General features: G+C 29.5%; 1 protein-coding gene across 1 annotated transcript in view; it reads right to left on the bottom strand.

The window, feature by feature from the left end:
- Positions 1 to 5,027: 5,027 nt before the first annotated feature.
- The window catches only part of LOC148299745 (uncharacterized), a 40,804-nt gene continuing 29,827 nt past the window's right edge, over positions 5,028 to 16,004 (bottom strand). Inside the window, exons 7-9 of the mRNA XM_088275746.1 lie at positions 8,765 to 8,942; positions 7,600 to 7,736; positions 5,028 to 5,146 (exon numbers count right to left, since the gene is read on the bottom strand). Of these exons, the coding sequence (XP_088131872.1) occupies positions 5,028 to 5,146; positions 7,600 to 7,736; positions 8,765 to 8,942 (434 nt within the window). The remainder of the gene's footprint in view (positions 5,147 to 7,599; positions 7,737 to 8,764; positions 8,943 to 16,004) is intronic.

Genomic DNA, 16,004 nt, shown 5'->3' with positions numbered 1-16,004 from the left:
TTTTATACAAAATGCTCATTTGTGAGCACTGGCGTTTCAAACAGTCGTTATCGAACAGCTAAAGTTGAAGACACACTTAAGACGAGATTATGAAGACAGTAAAAGTTTTTAATATATACATTTTTTGAATAAGTTATTTACAAAATAATAATAAATAAACCCTTACCGCACCCCAGTGGTGCATAGGGCACTGCTTCATATAAACGTAGTGTTATCTCGATCGTTTACACATGAAGGAAAGGTGATCAGCCCTCCACTTCAGGTACCAGTCCAGTGTAATATTGAATAAATATTATAGTGAAAAAATCACTTAAATTTATTAAACACCCCTGGGAATCGAACCTGAGACCTCCAGAACGGTAGCCGAGCATGCTGACCATTACACTATGGAGGCGGACATATTTTACTTATACGATGAAAAATGTGTGAAATAAAGTCAATAAAGAATCCTGTATGTTTTAAAAATAATGATATGTTTTGTTATTTTTTTAAAAAGGAATAACCCGCAAAACGTTTATTATATTTGCTTGTCTGCAGGTAGGATAGTAAGGATAGGAAAAGTAAATGTGAAAAATACATCACAAACACCTAGACCAATAGAAAATATTATATTATAAATCTTTCTTGAATTTATTTTGCAATTGGCGGGAATCGAACCTGCGACGCCAGTTTCGCACTCGAGCGTCTACCCAACTAAGCCACGGCGCATTGTTTCGTCATTTACTTTGTGGTAAGACATGATTAAATTATAAATACTGTGAACCCCCCTTTAACGTTGGGATAGGTACCGCGTTATCGGAGAAAACGTTATAGGGAGTTAATGTTTTTAAAATTGTATTTTAATTTTAAATGACTCTTTTCAGTTATTTCCGATGGTTAAAATATTAAAAAAAAACAATTTAAAACATTAACCCTATATCATGTTCCTTGCGAAAGCGGTATTTATTTCAACGTTATAGGGGGGTTTAGTATAAAACGCTTGTTTTTTTACCACTTGAGTATTAAATTTTTTAACGACTAGTTTCGGAAGCTACAGACGCTTCCATTCATATGGTTTGAATATAAACTAAAGCATTAACACCTCAATCAGTACAATTACCCCTACCTACACTCCATACCAAGGAATATTTTTTTATTTTACTTTGTTTATAAAAAAATAATAATTGTAAAATGAACTCCCTCTCTAAACACAAGTATCTACTTATTAGAGAGGTAGAAAACGTTATATTTGAAATGTTTTGTATATTTACCAACTATTTTGTATTATTTAAATATGTATTTTGTAAAAAAATTCAATTAAAAAAAATATATATATATTTATCCTTATTAATCCTTTAGTTTATATTTAAATTCATATCTACGAAGCATCTGCACCCAGGGAGAAGGAGGGGGGGGGGTAAAAATAAGTATGTGCGATCATTTCCATCCTCATTTTTATTTAATATCATCCTGGATAAGAAGCGCAGGACTGATCACCTTACCTTCACTCAATTAACAATCAAGATAGCACTACAATGGAGTGCCTTTTGTACCACTGGGTGCGAATAAGGGTTATAAGAAGAAGAAGAATGATTTTTAATATGAGTGAAGCATTAAGAAAATATCATCTATTAAAAAATTGTAGATTGAATTTAAAATTTATAGAATATTTTAAAAAATGAGACGTTTTTAATAGTTCTGGTTTAAAATACGGCTGTCCAAACTCAAAACACAGTAAGGGACATTTTTTTTGGAGTACGTTTTTTTTCGCATTTTTGGAAGTAGATTCTACTTAATCCAAAAATGAAAAAAAAAACGTACGACAAAAAATGTCCCTTACTGTGTTTTAAGTTTGGACAGCCGAATAAATATCACGTTTTTTTGTATTTTTTTCATCTTAACAAAAATTTAATAAAATAGTTTTTAAAGTAAATGAAACAGGAAAAAGTTTCGAAGATAAAAATGATTAATATTTCTTTTCTGAATAAAACTTTCGGGGCCCTATTCATGCCTAAGCTTCGGTATTTTAAATAATCTTTCAACATTTTCTCTTGAGAAATTGCACCATTCGTAAATCTTACAGTAAAAAATATTATGTCTTCCTGGGGCCATTGTATGGTTTCCCGAACTCCTATTTCATCTTTCTCCTTTCAGTTCTCCCACCATCATTTCTTTCGACTTTTACTTTCATCATATACCATATATATAAAACCCTTATCCGCACCCCAATGGCGCATAGGGCACTGCGTCATATAAACGCAGTGTTATCTTGATCGTTTACACATGAAGGAAAGGTGATCAGCCCTCCGCTTCAAGTACCAGTCCAGGGTAATATTGAATAAATATTACAGTGAAAAAATCACTCTTATTTATTCTTACCCCCCCTGGGAATCGAACCCGGGTCCTCCAAAACGGTAGCCAAGCGTGCTGACCATTACACTACGGAGGCGGACAATATATACCATATATACAAACCCAAAAGCAGAATATACAATAATTTCATAAAATTAAACAACATTGTTTTAACCACTTTATTATTATTAGTACACTTTAACAATCTTATTTAATTATCTGCCTCCGTAGTGTAATGGCACACTCGGCTACCGTTCTGGAGGTCCCAGGTTCGATTTATATGGGGGGTCAATAAATATTAGTGATTTTTTCACTCTCATATATTTATTCAATATTACTCTGGATTGGTACCTGCAGCGGAGGGCTGATCACATTTCCTTCATGTGTTAACTATCAAGATAACACTGCGTTTATATGATGAAGTGCCCTATGCACCATTGGGATGCGGATAAGGGTTTGATTATTATATACATTGGATTATTCACCCTACGGATGAGATGTAATTTTTTTGAAGTGTCTCAACTTGATATGAAACATGTACATATATATGGAAGTCTGAGCATCCCAGGGCATACGACCTAATGTACAGAATGGTGAACGTTACACAAATGTATAAAGTGATCGCTTAAGCCAGCCAAATACGACGTCGTAAGGCCTGGGATGTTGAGAATTCCATATTAATCTGCAATACATGTTTCATATTATGTTGAGATATTTAAAAAAATATATATTAAGCTATTTTTTTTAAAAATTGTTTAATCCTTTGTAAAGAAAACATGTAAATTAAAAGAACCAAAACAACCTCCTTTTAATACGAAAGACACAAACACTTTAAAAAAGAAACTTACCAAAGACTACGAACATATACAGACTATACAAACAATTGAAAACTAAATAAGATAATTCCCTCACAACGCATAAAAACATATGTTCCCCAGTAATATTAAAAAAAACATGATACTATCACCAAAAAAATAAGAAAAACTCCCTCTCCAAACACAAGATCTCAGTCTCTATTTTGGAGAGGCTCAGCGTAACTAAAATTATACGATTGTGTTGAGTGGAAATGCGTAGAAATTGTATTAAAAAATGTAACTATATTAAAGAAACAATAAAAAAACAGACTATTTATTCTAGTTTAAGCCTTACACCTGTTTTAAATTTGTGGGCAGATAGTGCTTGTGCATGAATAATAAAGAAAAAAAAATGTTTGCGTTATGAATTACAATATTGTATATTTAATAAACTAAATTGATGAATAAAGTTAAAAATAGAAGAATCGCCGTGCTATATTAAAATTATTTGAATTTTCTTTTTCTTACTGATATGAATATTATATGACACAGTTAAAATAACTTTTTTAGGATATAAAAAAATATTGGATCAATTAAAATATTGTACATATATACATTATTCGTAGGAGTAAATTTATATTTGAAAGATTAGAAGACCCCAAGAGAATTTTAATGTTAACGATACAAGTAATTTACATTTTACTAATTACATCAACTAAACCATAAGTTATGTTATGTTTTAAATATATATATATATATATATATATATATATATATATATATATATATATATATATATATATATATATATATATATATATATATATATATATATATATATATATATATATATATATATATATATATATATATATATATATATATATATATATATATATATATATATATATATATATATATATATATATATATATATATATATATATATATATATATATATATATATATATATATATATATACATATATATATATATATTTATATATATATATATATATATATATATATATATATATATATATATATATATATATATATATATATATATATATATATACATATGTAAACTATACAACTTTTCCACTTATATGACCGATTCGATACCGATTCATCACTAAAGAAATAGAAGTGGAAAAAGCCATTTAGTTATTTTTTATACCACTACGAAATATCAGTACGAGTACAAAACTTACTTTAAAAAATGATAGGTTACTTGATTTATTATTTTTTTTTTTACATATTTTTCAATTTTAAATAAAAATAATATTTATATTATTTATTGATTCGGCATAAACTTGGGATCACAAGTCGCTTTAAAAAAAACACTTGTTTAAAACCAATGAGTTTTATTACACACGATTAGTTTCGAAAACTACAGATGTTCCCATTCAGTAGTATTATACAAGTGTTTATTTTTTCCGATTTAATTTGTTTATAAAATTTAAATACACATTTACTGTAATTAATAAAATTTTTAAATTAATTTGGTATCATTATTTGTGTGTTTAAAGTGACATTTCGATTTCATTACAAAATGCTATTATAAATCTATTTTTTTTAAATATCATCTCACACTAAATTTATGCATTATTTTCATTTCGTCCTTTAATCGTAGTAACTTATAAAGTTTATATCCACAAAACCTTTTATTCAATAAACGTTTTGAACAAAATAATGTTTCAGTTAACGATTGGCATAATTTTTATCTTAATAATTTCTCAGTTTTTAAATTTTAATCAATTATTACAATAATTAAATTACAAACTCACTTTACTTGGAATTACTGTTGCAAATTTCACATTTTTTGGAGAGAGTTATGACGTTCCGACAGGGGAGCAGCATATGAGAAGAGAGTAGTGAGGTAACGAAGAGATACGCGGGTCACCTCCCTCCGTCTTTCAAGAGTCGCAGTAACTGCAGCAGAACAATCGGCAATAGTAACTTGCGACACGGAGAAATGAGCCCTCCTGTTCCATATTGCATGGCATCGGCATGTTCTCCTGGAAAAAAATATTAAATTAATCATCAAATATGTATATTTTAATATATTTTTTAATACATCTACCCACGTTATTCCTAATATGAGTACTTCGCTTCATTCTTTTATTAATAATTGATTTGCTATTAGTTTTTTGGAATAACATTTTGATTAAAATTTTAAAATAAAACGCTTGTATAACACCATTTTTTGAGATTGTTAATGTAAAAAGTTTTGAGAATTACAGATTTTCTCGACAGCAAGTGAAGTTTTGTATTTCATCTGTTTGTTAGACCATCAATATTCCTAAATCACATTTTTGAGTTTGAAACCAATACAAACAGTTGTATTTTCACCTGTTGATGTGGAAATCTGTATTTCTATTAAGAAGCTTTGAAAAATATATGTGACGACCCATCATATACAGGTTTAAGTGATCGATTTATACACGTAACATGCACCATTCCACCCTCATTTTTTTGGAACTCATATATAAAATAAAATTCACATGTCGTTTCATATTTGGGTTCACGGCAGTATCTATGGTTGATTTGAGTTATCTTTTTATTTAGGAGAGACCCTCATTTTTTCATGTATGCAAGATACTAACCGAATAATTTATCATCAAGTCGCTTGATTTAAATTTTGTATGTCCGCCTCCATAGTGTATGGTCAGCGCGCTCGGCTACCCGTCTGGAGGTCCCCGGTTCGGTTCACAGAGGGGGGTCTAATAAATTGTTAAGTGATTTTTTTCACTCTCATATTTATTTAATATTACCCTGGACTGGTACCTGAAGCGGAGGGTTGATCACCTTTCCTTCATGTGTTAACGATCAAGATAACACTGCGTTTATATGATACGGTGCCCTATGCACCATTGGGGTGCGGATAAGGGTTCGAATGAATGAAATTTTATTCACAACATTTTGGATGAGTCCAATTCCTTAAATGTTTCACGTGTATAAAGTGATTGATCACTTAAACCAGCCTATCACGGGTCAAAAGCCCTGTAAATACTTAGACTTTCTTCATCTATGTTGAAATCTCAAATGTAATTTTGTGTATTTGCGCATACCATTGTGTTTAATAAGTTTCTAATGTATTCTCTAACCAGTTTCAACGTGGCTGTGTTACCAGGGAGTTATAATTAAAACTTAAAGTTATGACAGTGAATAATTATTAATTTCATGTATGTGGATTAATTGATATAACTATTAATGGTGTACCAACACTTTGGTTAGAAATTTCCCTCATCAAACACTTAATATTTTTTAAATTTTTCATTTACGAGGCACTTTTTAACAGAAAATTAATTAGTTGTTTTTTAATGAAGTGTCAATCAGATTTGTCTGACCCTACTCAAAAGCTTTGGAGCTAGAGATATATAATTATATAAAAAGTTTTATATAACTAACTAACTAATCATCATGCTGCTTCCCCGAAAGGGTGGGCAGAGAGAATACAACGCCACACCAATCTGTCTTTGCAAACAATATTCGCCTGTTCCACATTCATGCATCTCTTCATATACTCGCCGATTATTCCGACTCCTGACCTGACCGCTTTGAAGTATTGTACTTAAAATACCATGATATCATCGATAAAATTAAGAAAGATGTGTTGAGATGGTTTGGGTATGTGAAAAGTAAAAGAAATTTATAAGGCAAATGTAGTTGGTAAGCACAGATAAATCCAGGAAAACTTTTCATGAGACAGTATTTCAAGTATATTTCATCTCCTTTAATCTTTCTTTTACCAATACCATGCTTTACTTTCAAATATTTCATTGCGCCTTTCACTCTGATCCCAGCATTGACTATCCTTTTATAATCCTTCACAAAAATCACAGAAATTATCTACCTGTTCCAAAATTTCCCCATTTACCAGTATTTTACATTCAGATCTACATTCATCTCTTTTAAATACTTCGACTTGATCTTGATTTATTAACATTCCATCACTTAATCACTATCCTCACTCCTTTCAACAACGTCATATAAAAAAAAAACAGATTTTCAGGAGATCGTTTTTAAAGTTTAAAAATAATATAAAATTTATTAAAAATAAATATCAAGCCACTTATTGAACTTTTTACCGTGCAACAGATCTTTTTATATAAAACCTGAATGTTTTTTCTCCATTTGAAAAATAATTAGGATATTAAAAAAAATTAAACAATACCTCTTCTTCAAATTGCAAAACAACACATTCTGCCCTGTAGCGGGTAAATATTAAGTTTAAAATATGCCGCTTTTGCTGGGATAAAGTGCATTTTCGGGACATTCCGAAAACATACACGAAAATTGAAAAATTTTGATATATGACGTTGTTGAAAGGAGTGAGCGACATATTATACTTTTTTTGTCAACAACACCTGTTGTGGATAGTTTTCATGTACTTTTTCAATGTTTCCATCCCTATAATGTTGAATTAAAATAAAAATTGAAATGCAAGTAATAATGAATGATTAAATACCATTAAGTACGTGGACGGAGACTGTTGTGACGGCCGCTTCATCCAGACTACAGGAGTAATTTCCGGAGTCCATCTTGTTGGCATTGGCGATGTAAAGTTTACTAGTTGCTCCTGTAGGCATCATGTCAGTCTTCACACTGAAACCAGAAGACATTATTCTTATCACCGATAATAATCACCCTTTGCACTCGAGACTTTTTTTGTATGACATACCAGTAACTAGAGTGGACTTTTTGGAAAAATTGCACAAAAATAGTTGACTTTAGAAAAAAATACAAAAAAACGAAAATGGGTATCATGCAAATTGACAATAAAACTAATGGATGTTTATTAAGAATTAGTGCTTAAAATGGTTTATTTAAGAAAAATAAAGACAATTGGTTACTATTTTAATTTTTTGTAGTCTTTCAATGTATTGTATCTAACAAAACAGTCGTCCAAATGCATCCTAGGCTGTCCAGGATAAGGTCACAAAACTTATGAGTCTCATGCCTTTGCCAATTTTCGTCCTTCCGTGAGCAAACCACAGTCTCTTTTTGAGCCTATACGCAAAGCATGTAGTTTGCTATCCAGCCGGACCTCAGTTTAACGAGTAGATGGCCTATTTGGAATCTGCCGAAAGTCCCCTACCAACTGATCTTCTGAAGTTTTCACAAACTTTAAGTGACTCAATGCTAGCAAGAACCTTGAGCAACTGGCAGGACAGAATTGTACCTGCGTTAGTACGTATCTAGGCCTTTTATTATTTAAACAACATAACAGTACATAGTGGCGACCTATTGTCGCCAACCGATTGACTGGGGAATATGCCATGTCAACATACTGTCGCCATTCGAGTGCAAAGGATTAACACTCTATTTACCAACGAATTTTTGAAAGACTTACCAAAAAAAACCAAACAAAATTGTACTAATAGCGAAAAGTACAAGAATTAACAAATGCATTCTTAATTTCTGTACCAATCTTAGATTATTATGATTTTTCTGTGAATTTACATTTAAAAGCTTTCAATGTCATTCGCATTCTGATACAGAAGCATCTAGGCTTCCTGGCAGACCCTCTCTATCAAAGATTTTTTTGTTAGTCAGCAAGATCGGACTAACTGAACTAACCAACTACTAATCCCTTAAAGCAAGGATACAGAAGAAGAATAAAGGGATATTACCTGATGCCTCCTCTAGTAGTGTCGTAGTTGAGAATCCTCATACCATGGCGCCATTGCACATAGCCGCTGGGCTGTGGGACTCTACTGATCTTGCAGACCAGCTCGATCGTGGAACCTTTCTTGTAATACTTGTCTTGGATCAGCACCCCGCGGTTGTCAACTATCTCCACGCGAGGAACTGCAGACAGAAGGAAAGTGTGATACAAGTTGCTGCAGACTTTTTGTTTAGACGGGAGTTGCATTTATTATTTACAGTATCGAACAGAGTTATTGAAACAAAACTTTTTTGTTTTATTTTCGGAAAAAAGTTTTGTAAAATCTTTTGTTTATTAGTTATAACACAAATTTATATTCATATGATCTCATTTGGGCTCAATCAATGATTTCACTCTTCTTGGCATCTATATATAAAGTTTTGGCACGTGGAAGCCATTTTTTCGTCTCGAAACCATACCTGAATTATGGACAAAATGAGCTTTTCCGCTGTAGTGCAATCAATTTTGGAGAGCAGATTTTTACAGATTATTGATGAATTTTCAATGAGGTTTATGTCTGGCAAAATTATCACAGTTCATTGTTTTTGTGTGAAAAATTTCATAATATTTTTGGGGTTAAATCCTGCTGAATATTCCATTACCATTCGAGCTTCGTTTTTGTATCTCTGGTAGTATCTTTTCCAGTAGAATTGGGCGATACTTCTCGCTATTCATCATCTCAGTCACTAAAAAAAGCAGCCTTGGTCCATAATACGAGGAACACCCAAAAAAAACTTTTAGAGGGTGTTGTAAATACGAAAAAAAAGTTTTCTTTCAATTAATCTGTTCGATACTGTACCTTGCTTATTATGTACATGTAGATCATAAAGTGGATTTTTGTTTCTTTTAACAAAAACAGATGTTTTGTTTTAATCCGTATTGGGAATAGGGGGATAATCTAATGTGGGTCATTTGCTTATTGTTGGGAGGAAACCATGTAAAAGTCCTCAGGAGAAACTGTTCTATTAACTCGTCAACAGATCGTCCGTTCCATAGGAAGAGGGTTCGGTATTTTGTGTCCTAGCTTGGTTTATGGTACCATTTTGCTTTTGCGATGCGATTTGCGATATGATACATTTGTTATTGCGGTATAGGCAAATATAATATTTATTTTCATAATGTGTTACAAACTTAATATCTGCCTTTTCTCGCACTAATATGAAAGAATGAGAAGACAATAGTCGAGATCGAATACGTAATAAAAGTACTACGATTTATCTCAAAGATCTCTATTGAAGAAATCATATATCGCTCATTTGGTGCAACAATGACTTAATTGTTGTCAATTCGCCAGATGGCGCGAGTGTCATTGTTGAATTGAGTAAAATGGCGCCATTTTTGTTGCTACAATGTCTAAATAGAATCTCCCTAATATTTTTAAAAGTGTAATTACGCCATTTTTGCACCAAATATAGCAATTTTTCTAAAATTCAGTTTTGCTTCACTTTCTGCTAGTTTTCTTATTGTTTTGTTATTTCATATTATATCTTAAAAAAGAGGAGGAAATTGTGAAAAATTCGTGACAAGTCATGGAATATATCTGTATTCTCCCTTGTAGACACAGAACCTTGGGGACCCCATAAACATTTTTTTGGACTGTTTCCATATATAGAGAGAGATTACTCGCGTGTCTCACAAATCATCCAACCACTCTCGAGTGTACTTCGTCCAAGGACTTGGGAGGAATTCTGATGTATGTATTAAAAGGCTATACTTTGATCTCAAATTACATTTTGGCTCTAGCACCGGTAAATGGATCCATTTTTCTTCATCTACCTCGGAGGAGTGAATCTCCTCTTTCGGAATTTATGTTTATTTTAAGATTCAGGAAAAAATCTTGGGGCCATTCTACGAAAACAAAATTGAAAATGGTTAAAAATCTGCAATTTACCATGATATTTTTTTTACCCAGTTACATATCGTGGGTATACTGGCAAAAAACGTTAACTCTAAAATCCCTGTTATTTTAAGCTTTTAGCTTGAATTCGTCCGCCTCCGTAGTGTAATGGTCAGCACGCTCGGCTACCGTTCTGGAGGTCCCGGGTTCGATTCCCAAGGGGGGTAAAATAAATATAAGTGATTTTTTTCACTGTCATATTTATTCAATATTACCCTGGACTGGTACCTGAATCGGAGGGCTGATCACCTTTCCTTCATGTGTAAACGATCAAGATAACACTGCGTTTATATGACGCAGTGCCCTATGCACCATTGGGGTGCGGATAAGGGTTTTATTATTATTATTATTAGCTTGAATAAAATACCCGCTTTTAAATTTAACGTTGAATTTACTTGTAAAATCACAATAAATGACATTTAAAACTACTTACTGTATTTTGCCAGTTTAAAGATCGTTAAATACTTTATAATACTGCATTATTAAGTAAACATTGTATATTTTCGAGTTAACTTTTCGATTTAATAAATAAAAAATATAAAGTTACTTACAGTACGTGAAATATTGTGGATGAGTATCATCGTTCAACAACAAACTATCACAAAATATAAAAATCTTCAAGTGCACAACCATGATACACATTTTATCCACAACAAAGGGTTGATGGTCTCAAGAGTTGACAATAAAAATTGTAGTAGAACAATAAATACGGGAGTTTTTTTTGTGTTAAAATATATAAAAATTATAAAAACGTATGTAAATAGACCTCCACCGACAATACACTGGTGGGTCTCTGCAAAAAAAGTTAGTTATGTTTCTGAATTTTTAAATGAATATGTACATGTATTTATATGTATTTAAGTATTGTACTGACATTTCTTGGTGGAAATGCGTTCGGGCATCTTTTTTCACGGATATAATGTCTATACAGTATATACAAATATATATATATATATATATATATATATATATATATATATATACATATATATATATATATATATATATATATATATATATATATATATATATATATATATATATATATATATATATATATATATATATATATATATATATATATATATATATATATATATATATATATATATATATATATATATATATATATATATATATATATATATATATATATATATATATATATATATATATATATATATATATATATATATATATATATATATATATATATATATATATATATATATATATATATATATATATATATACTTTACATATATTATTTTAATTTTCAAAATCAATTATGATAATCCATAATGTTAAAATATACATATATATATATATATATATATATATATATATATATATATATATATCAATTATGATAATCCATAATGTTAAAATATGATATTGTAATGTAATGTAATGTTCGGACAAAAAAGCCCTATTTATAGTTAACGAATAAAAGTTTCAATAAAAAGTAAAAAATGAAAACGAATGTTTTTCTCGTCCTCGAAAGATATGTATAATTTCGTAGACACTCTTAGGTATTCTTATCTGGCCGTCTCATAATATAGAGTATCCATCACGTCATGTCTTTACTAAAGTACACCATTATCTGTCTTCATGACGCATGAACATTTGTTTTAATACTAAATTATTACTCCGTCCGTTCAGTACGACAAAAGGCCGTGGAATAAAAGCGTGGGGCACAATTCAGACGAGAACATTTAATGCGTATTTATACAGGACCTGCGTAAATAACCATCGTAACCCGGTATTCTACTTAATCGCTTATTCAGTATTTTTATTATTTCGGAATGGCAGATGTTGCTCACTCTCAAAAATAAAGTTAAAAACGAGATCATTATTGAGTGTAACTCTATTTTTCTGCCTTACATATCGCTCACTCTTTTCAACAACGTCATATATCGCTCACTCCTTTCAAGAACGTCATCAATCAAAAAACTTGATTTTTCAGGAGAACGTTACACTTAAAAATATAACACAATGTATTAAAAATAAATATCAAGGCACTTATTGAACTTTTTACTGTGCAACAGATCTTTTTAGGTAAAACCTGAATGTTTTTTCTTCATTTGAAAAATATTTAGTACATTTAAAAAAAAAAAATAAAACAAAATCTTTTCTTCGAAATGCAAAAATAATACTTTCTGCCCTGTAGTGGGTAAATATTAAGTTAAAAATATACCGCTTTATATTTAAAAAATTTATATTCTCTATATTTAAAAAAATAATTAAACCATACCTTTCCTTCAAAATGCAAAAACAACAGTTTTTGCCCTGTAGCGGGTAAATATTGAGATAAAAATATGCCGCTTTTGCTGGGATATAGTGCATTTTCTGGGCATTCCGAAAACATGCACAACTAAAAATTGACGATTTTTGATTTGTGACGTTCTTGAAAGGAGTGAGCGATATAAAAAATCGTCAATTTTAATTTGTGCGTGTTTTCGGCATGCTCAGAAAATGTACTATATCCCAGCAAAAGCGGCATATTTTTAACAGAAAGTGTTGTTTTTGCATTTTGAAGAAGAGGTATTTTTTAATTATATTTTAAATATACTAATTATTTCTTGAATGTTTTCCGCAGATACTTTGTGGCACATTTTATAAACTTTATTAAATTCATTATTTTAATTAATTTACGTATGCGTGCGCAGCTTCATGCTGTTTTTGGGTGATTCCATAAGTTGTTATTTGAGGTTGCTTTGCAATCTATAATATAAAAATGAATCGCAAAATGTGTTGGTAAGCGCATAACTCAACAACACCTGGACCAATTTGGCCAATTTTTTTTTAAATGTTCGTTAGAGTTCAAAGATCGTTTTTACGGCGAGAAAAATTCGAATAATCACCGGAAAAACCCTTAAAACAGCCCTTTTCTTTTTCCCATACAAACGTTTTCTAACTAAAACGCAGTCAATTTAAGCTTTATTGCTTTTATTGTAAAAAGATCTATTGCACGGTAAAAAGTTCAATAAGTGGCTTGATTTTTATTTTTAATGCATTTAATTAAATTTTTAAACTTTAGAAACGATCTCCTGAAAAATCAAGTTTTTTTATATATGACGTTGAAAGGAGTGAGCGAAATGTATCTCGATTATCATCTAGTCATCTAGTCCCTGGGGCCTTAACAAATATCAAACAGTCGTACCTTCTTTAATCGAACGCTAAGTGAACGATTTATTAATCTTTTTGTAGTGTCAGGTGTATAGAATGAAAAGATCTAGGCTGATACTTCAAATAAATAACACAGTGAACAAAGACATAGACACATAAAAAAATGTACTAAAAATGTACAGTACACATAAAAAAATGTAAACAAATTAATGGTCAAAAATATAAGTTTGATTGAAATTCAAAATGATGTGTCCAAGCATTTTCTAGTTCATAAAATAATTGGTGGAGAGTTTTCTGTATATTATATTTCATAAACAGACTCAGTTAATTAAAAACCTTACATAACTCAGCCATAGATGGTGTCGAGAACAAGCATGTGAAAAAATGTGTCAAATGAAGCATAAATATAACTTCCAAAAATGTGCCTGCGATCATAATGGTAGAAGGATAAATCTTACACGTGTATATATATATATATATATATATATATATATATATATATATATATATATATATATATATATATATATATATATATATATATATATATATATATATATATACATATATGTATATATATAAATGTATAAATATATAAATTTATATATATATATATATATATATATATATATATATATATATATATATATATATATATATATATGTATATATATATATATATATATATATATATATATATATATATATATATATATATATATATATATATATATATATATATATATATATATATATATATATATATTTATATATATATATATAAATATATATATATATATATATATATATATATATATATATATATATATATATATATATATATATATATATATATATATATATATATATATATATATATATATATATATATATATATATATATATAAACACGTGTATAAACCAGCTTATGACAGATCGTAAGCCCCGTAAATCTCCAGGCTTCCAAATTGTTCTTCATCTATGTTGACATGTCAAAAATCTTTAGAACAATACTGTTAAAAACAGAAACCATATGTTGAAACTTATCTCTTTGTTTGAAAGTCATATTTCTTTTACTGCAGTTTTTTGTTTCTGTTTCCTAAGTTCTTTTTATAATATATATTTGAAGCACTAACATTGTGATTTTCCATTTTATATTTAAAATGTAACTTTGTTTTAAAATCACTATAAATTAATTATAATGTCTACCAGTTAACTTAAAACCGGTTAACCGGTAGACATTATAATTAAGTTATTCGAAGTTCGAGAATTATAACAAAACATTTATAGTGATTTTAAAACAAAGTAAAATTTTAATTATAAGTTCTATTTATTGAACTACGTAACATGTATTTCTCTGAGTTAATCAGCACACGGAATTGTTTCAGTTGAATTTCGTGGCAAAAAACGATGCAACGAATTCGTTCGACTTTCGAACAAAGAAAGAAGTTCTTTTACACCACAGTTCCTGATTCATTAAGTGGTTGAAACAACATCGCTGCACTTCCCTTCAAAAATTAACTCCGCCGTGAAGTTTTTTCGGTAAAATATTTCAGTGGCAAAAATACTACACAAAACTTTATAAAATGTTTTAGTTCCTTATAAATTTAAAACACTAACACTGTGGCTTTCCTTCTTAATTAAGTTTGTAAATGATTTAAAACTAACTAAATTTCATAGTGTAATAGATTAAAATAATATCTTGCATAACCTCAAAAGTATATTCCTCTTTGAATTAAAATCTTAAAACATTAATGATTTCTACAATATTTAAAAATTGTTGGAATTCATTTTCAGGATAAATACTGAAGTTTCATTGTTTTATTCCAATTACTAATATAAGCAATGATACTTTTAAAAAATCCTCATTGAATGAGCCTCATTCTTTTCCAATGGCGCAAAGGATATTGAAATATCCGATATTGTGTAAGAGTCTAATTCGAATATTCTATAAATGGGAAAATCAAGCTTAAGGCTTGTCAATTAAAACATATTTCAGCATTCAATTAATGTCATGAATGAAATTTGAAATTTACACAAAATTTTAATAATTAAAGGAGAAAAAAAACTGTCATTTTTATATATTCCAGATATTAAAGTCTGAACATGAGGGAAAAAAATAAAACAAAGACTCACAACATTTTGAGTGTGCGTAAATACTATTTCACAGATCTGGGTT

The sequence above is a fragment of the Brachycentrus maculatus genome, unplaced genomic scaffold (genome assembly GCF_059751285.1).
Source record: "Brachycentrus maculatus isolate JH-2025_06_01 unplaced genomic scaffold, ASM5975128v1 h1tg000974l, whole genome shotgun sequence".
NCBI classification, from domain to species: domain Eukaryota; kingdom Metazoa; phylum Arthropoda; class Insecta; order Trichoptera; family Brachycentridae; genus Brachycentrus; species Brachycentrus maculatus.
This window is presented reverse-complemented; position numbering and strand designations above follow the sequence as displayed.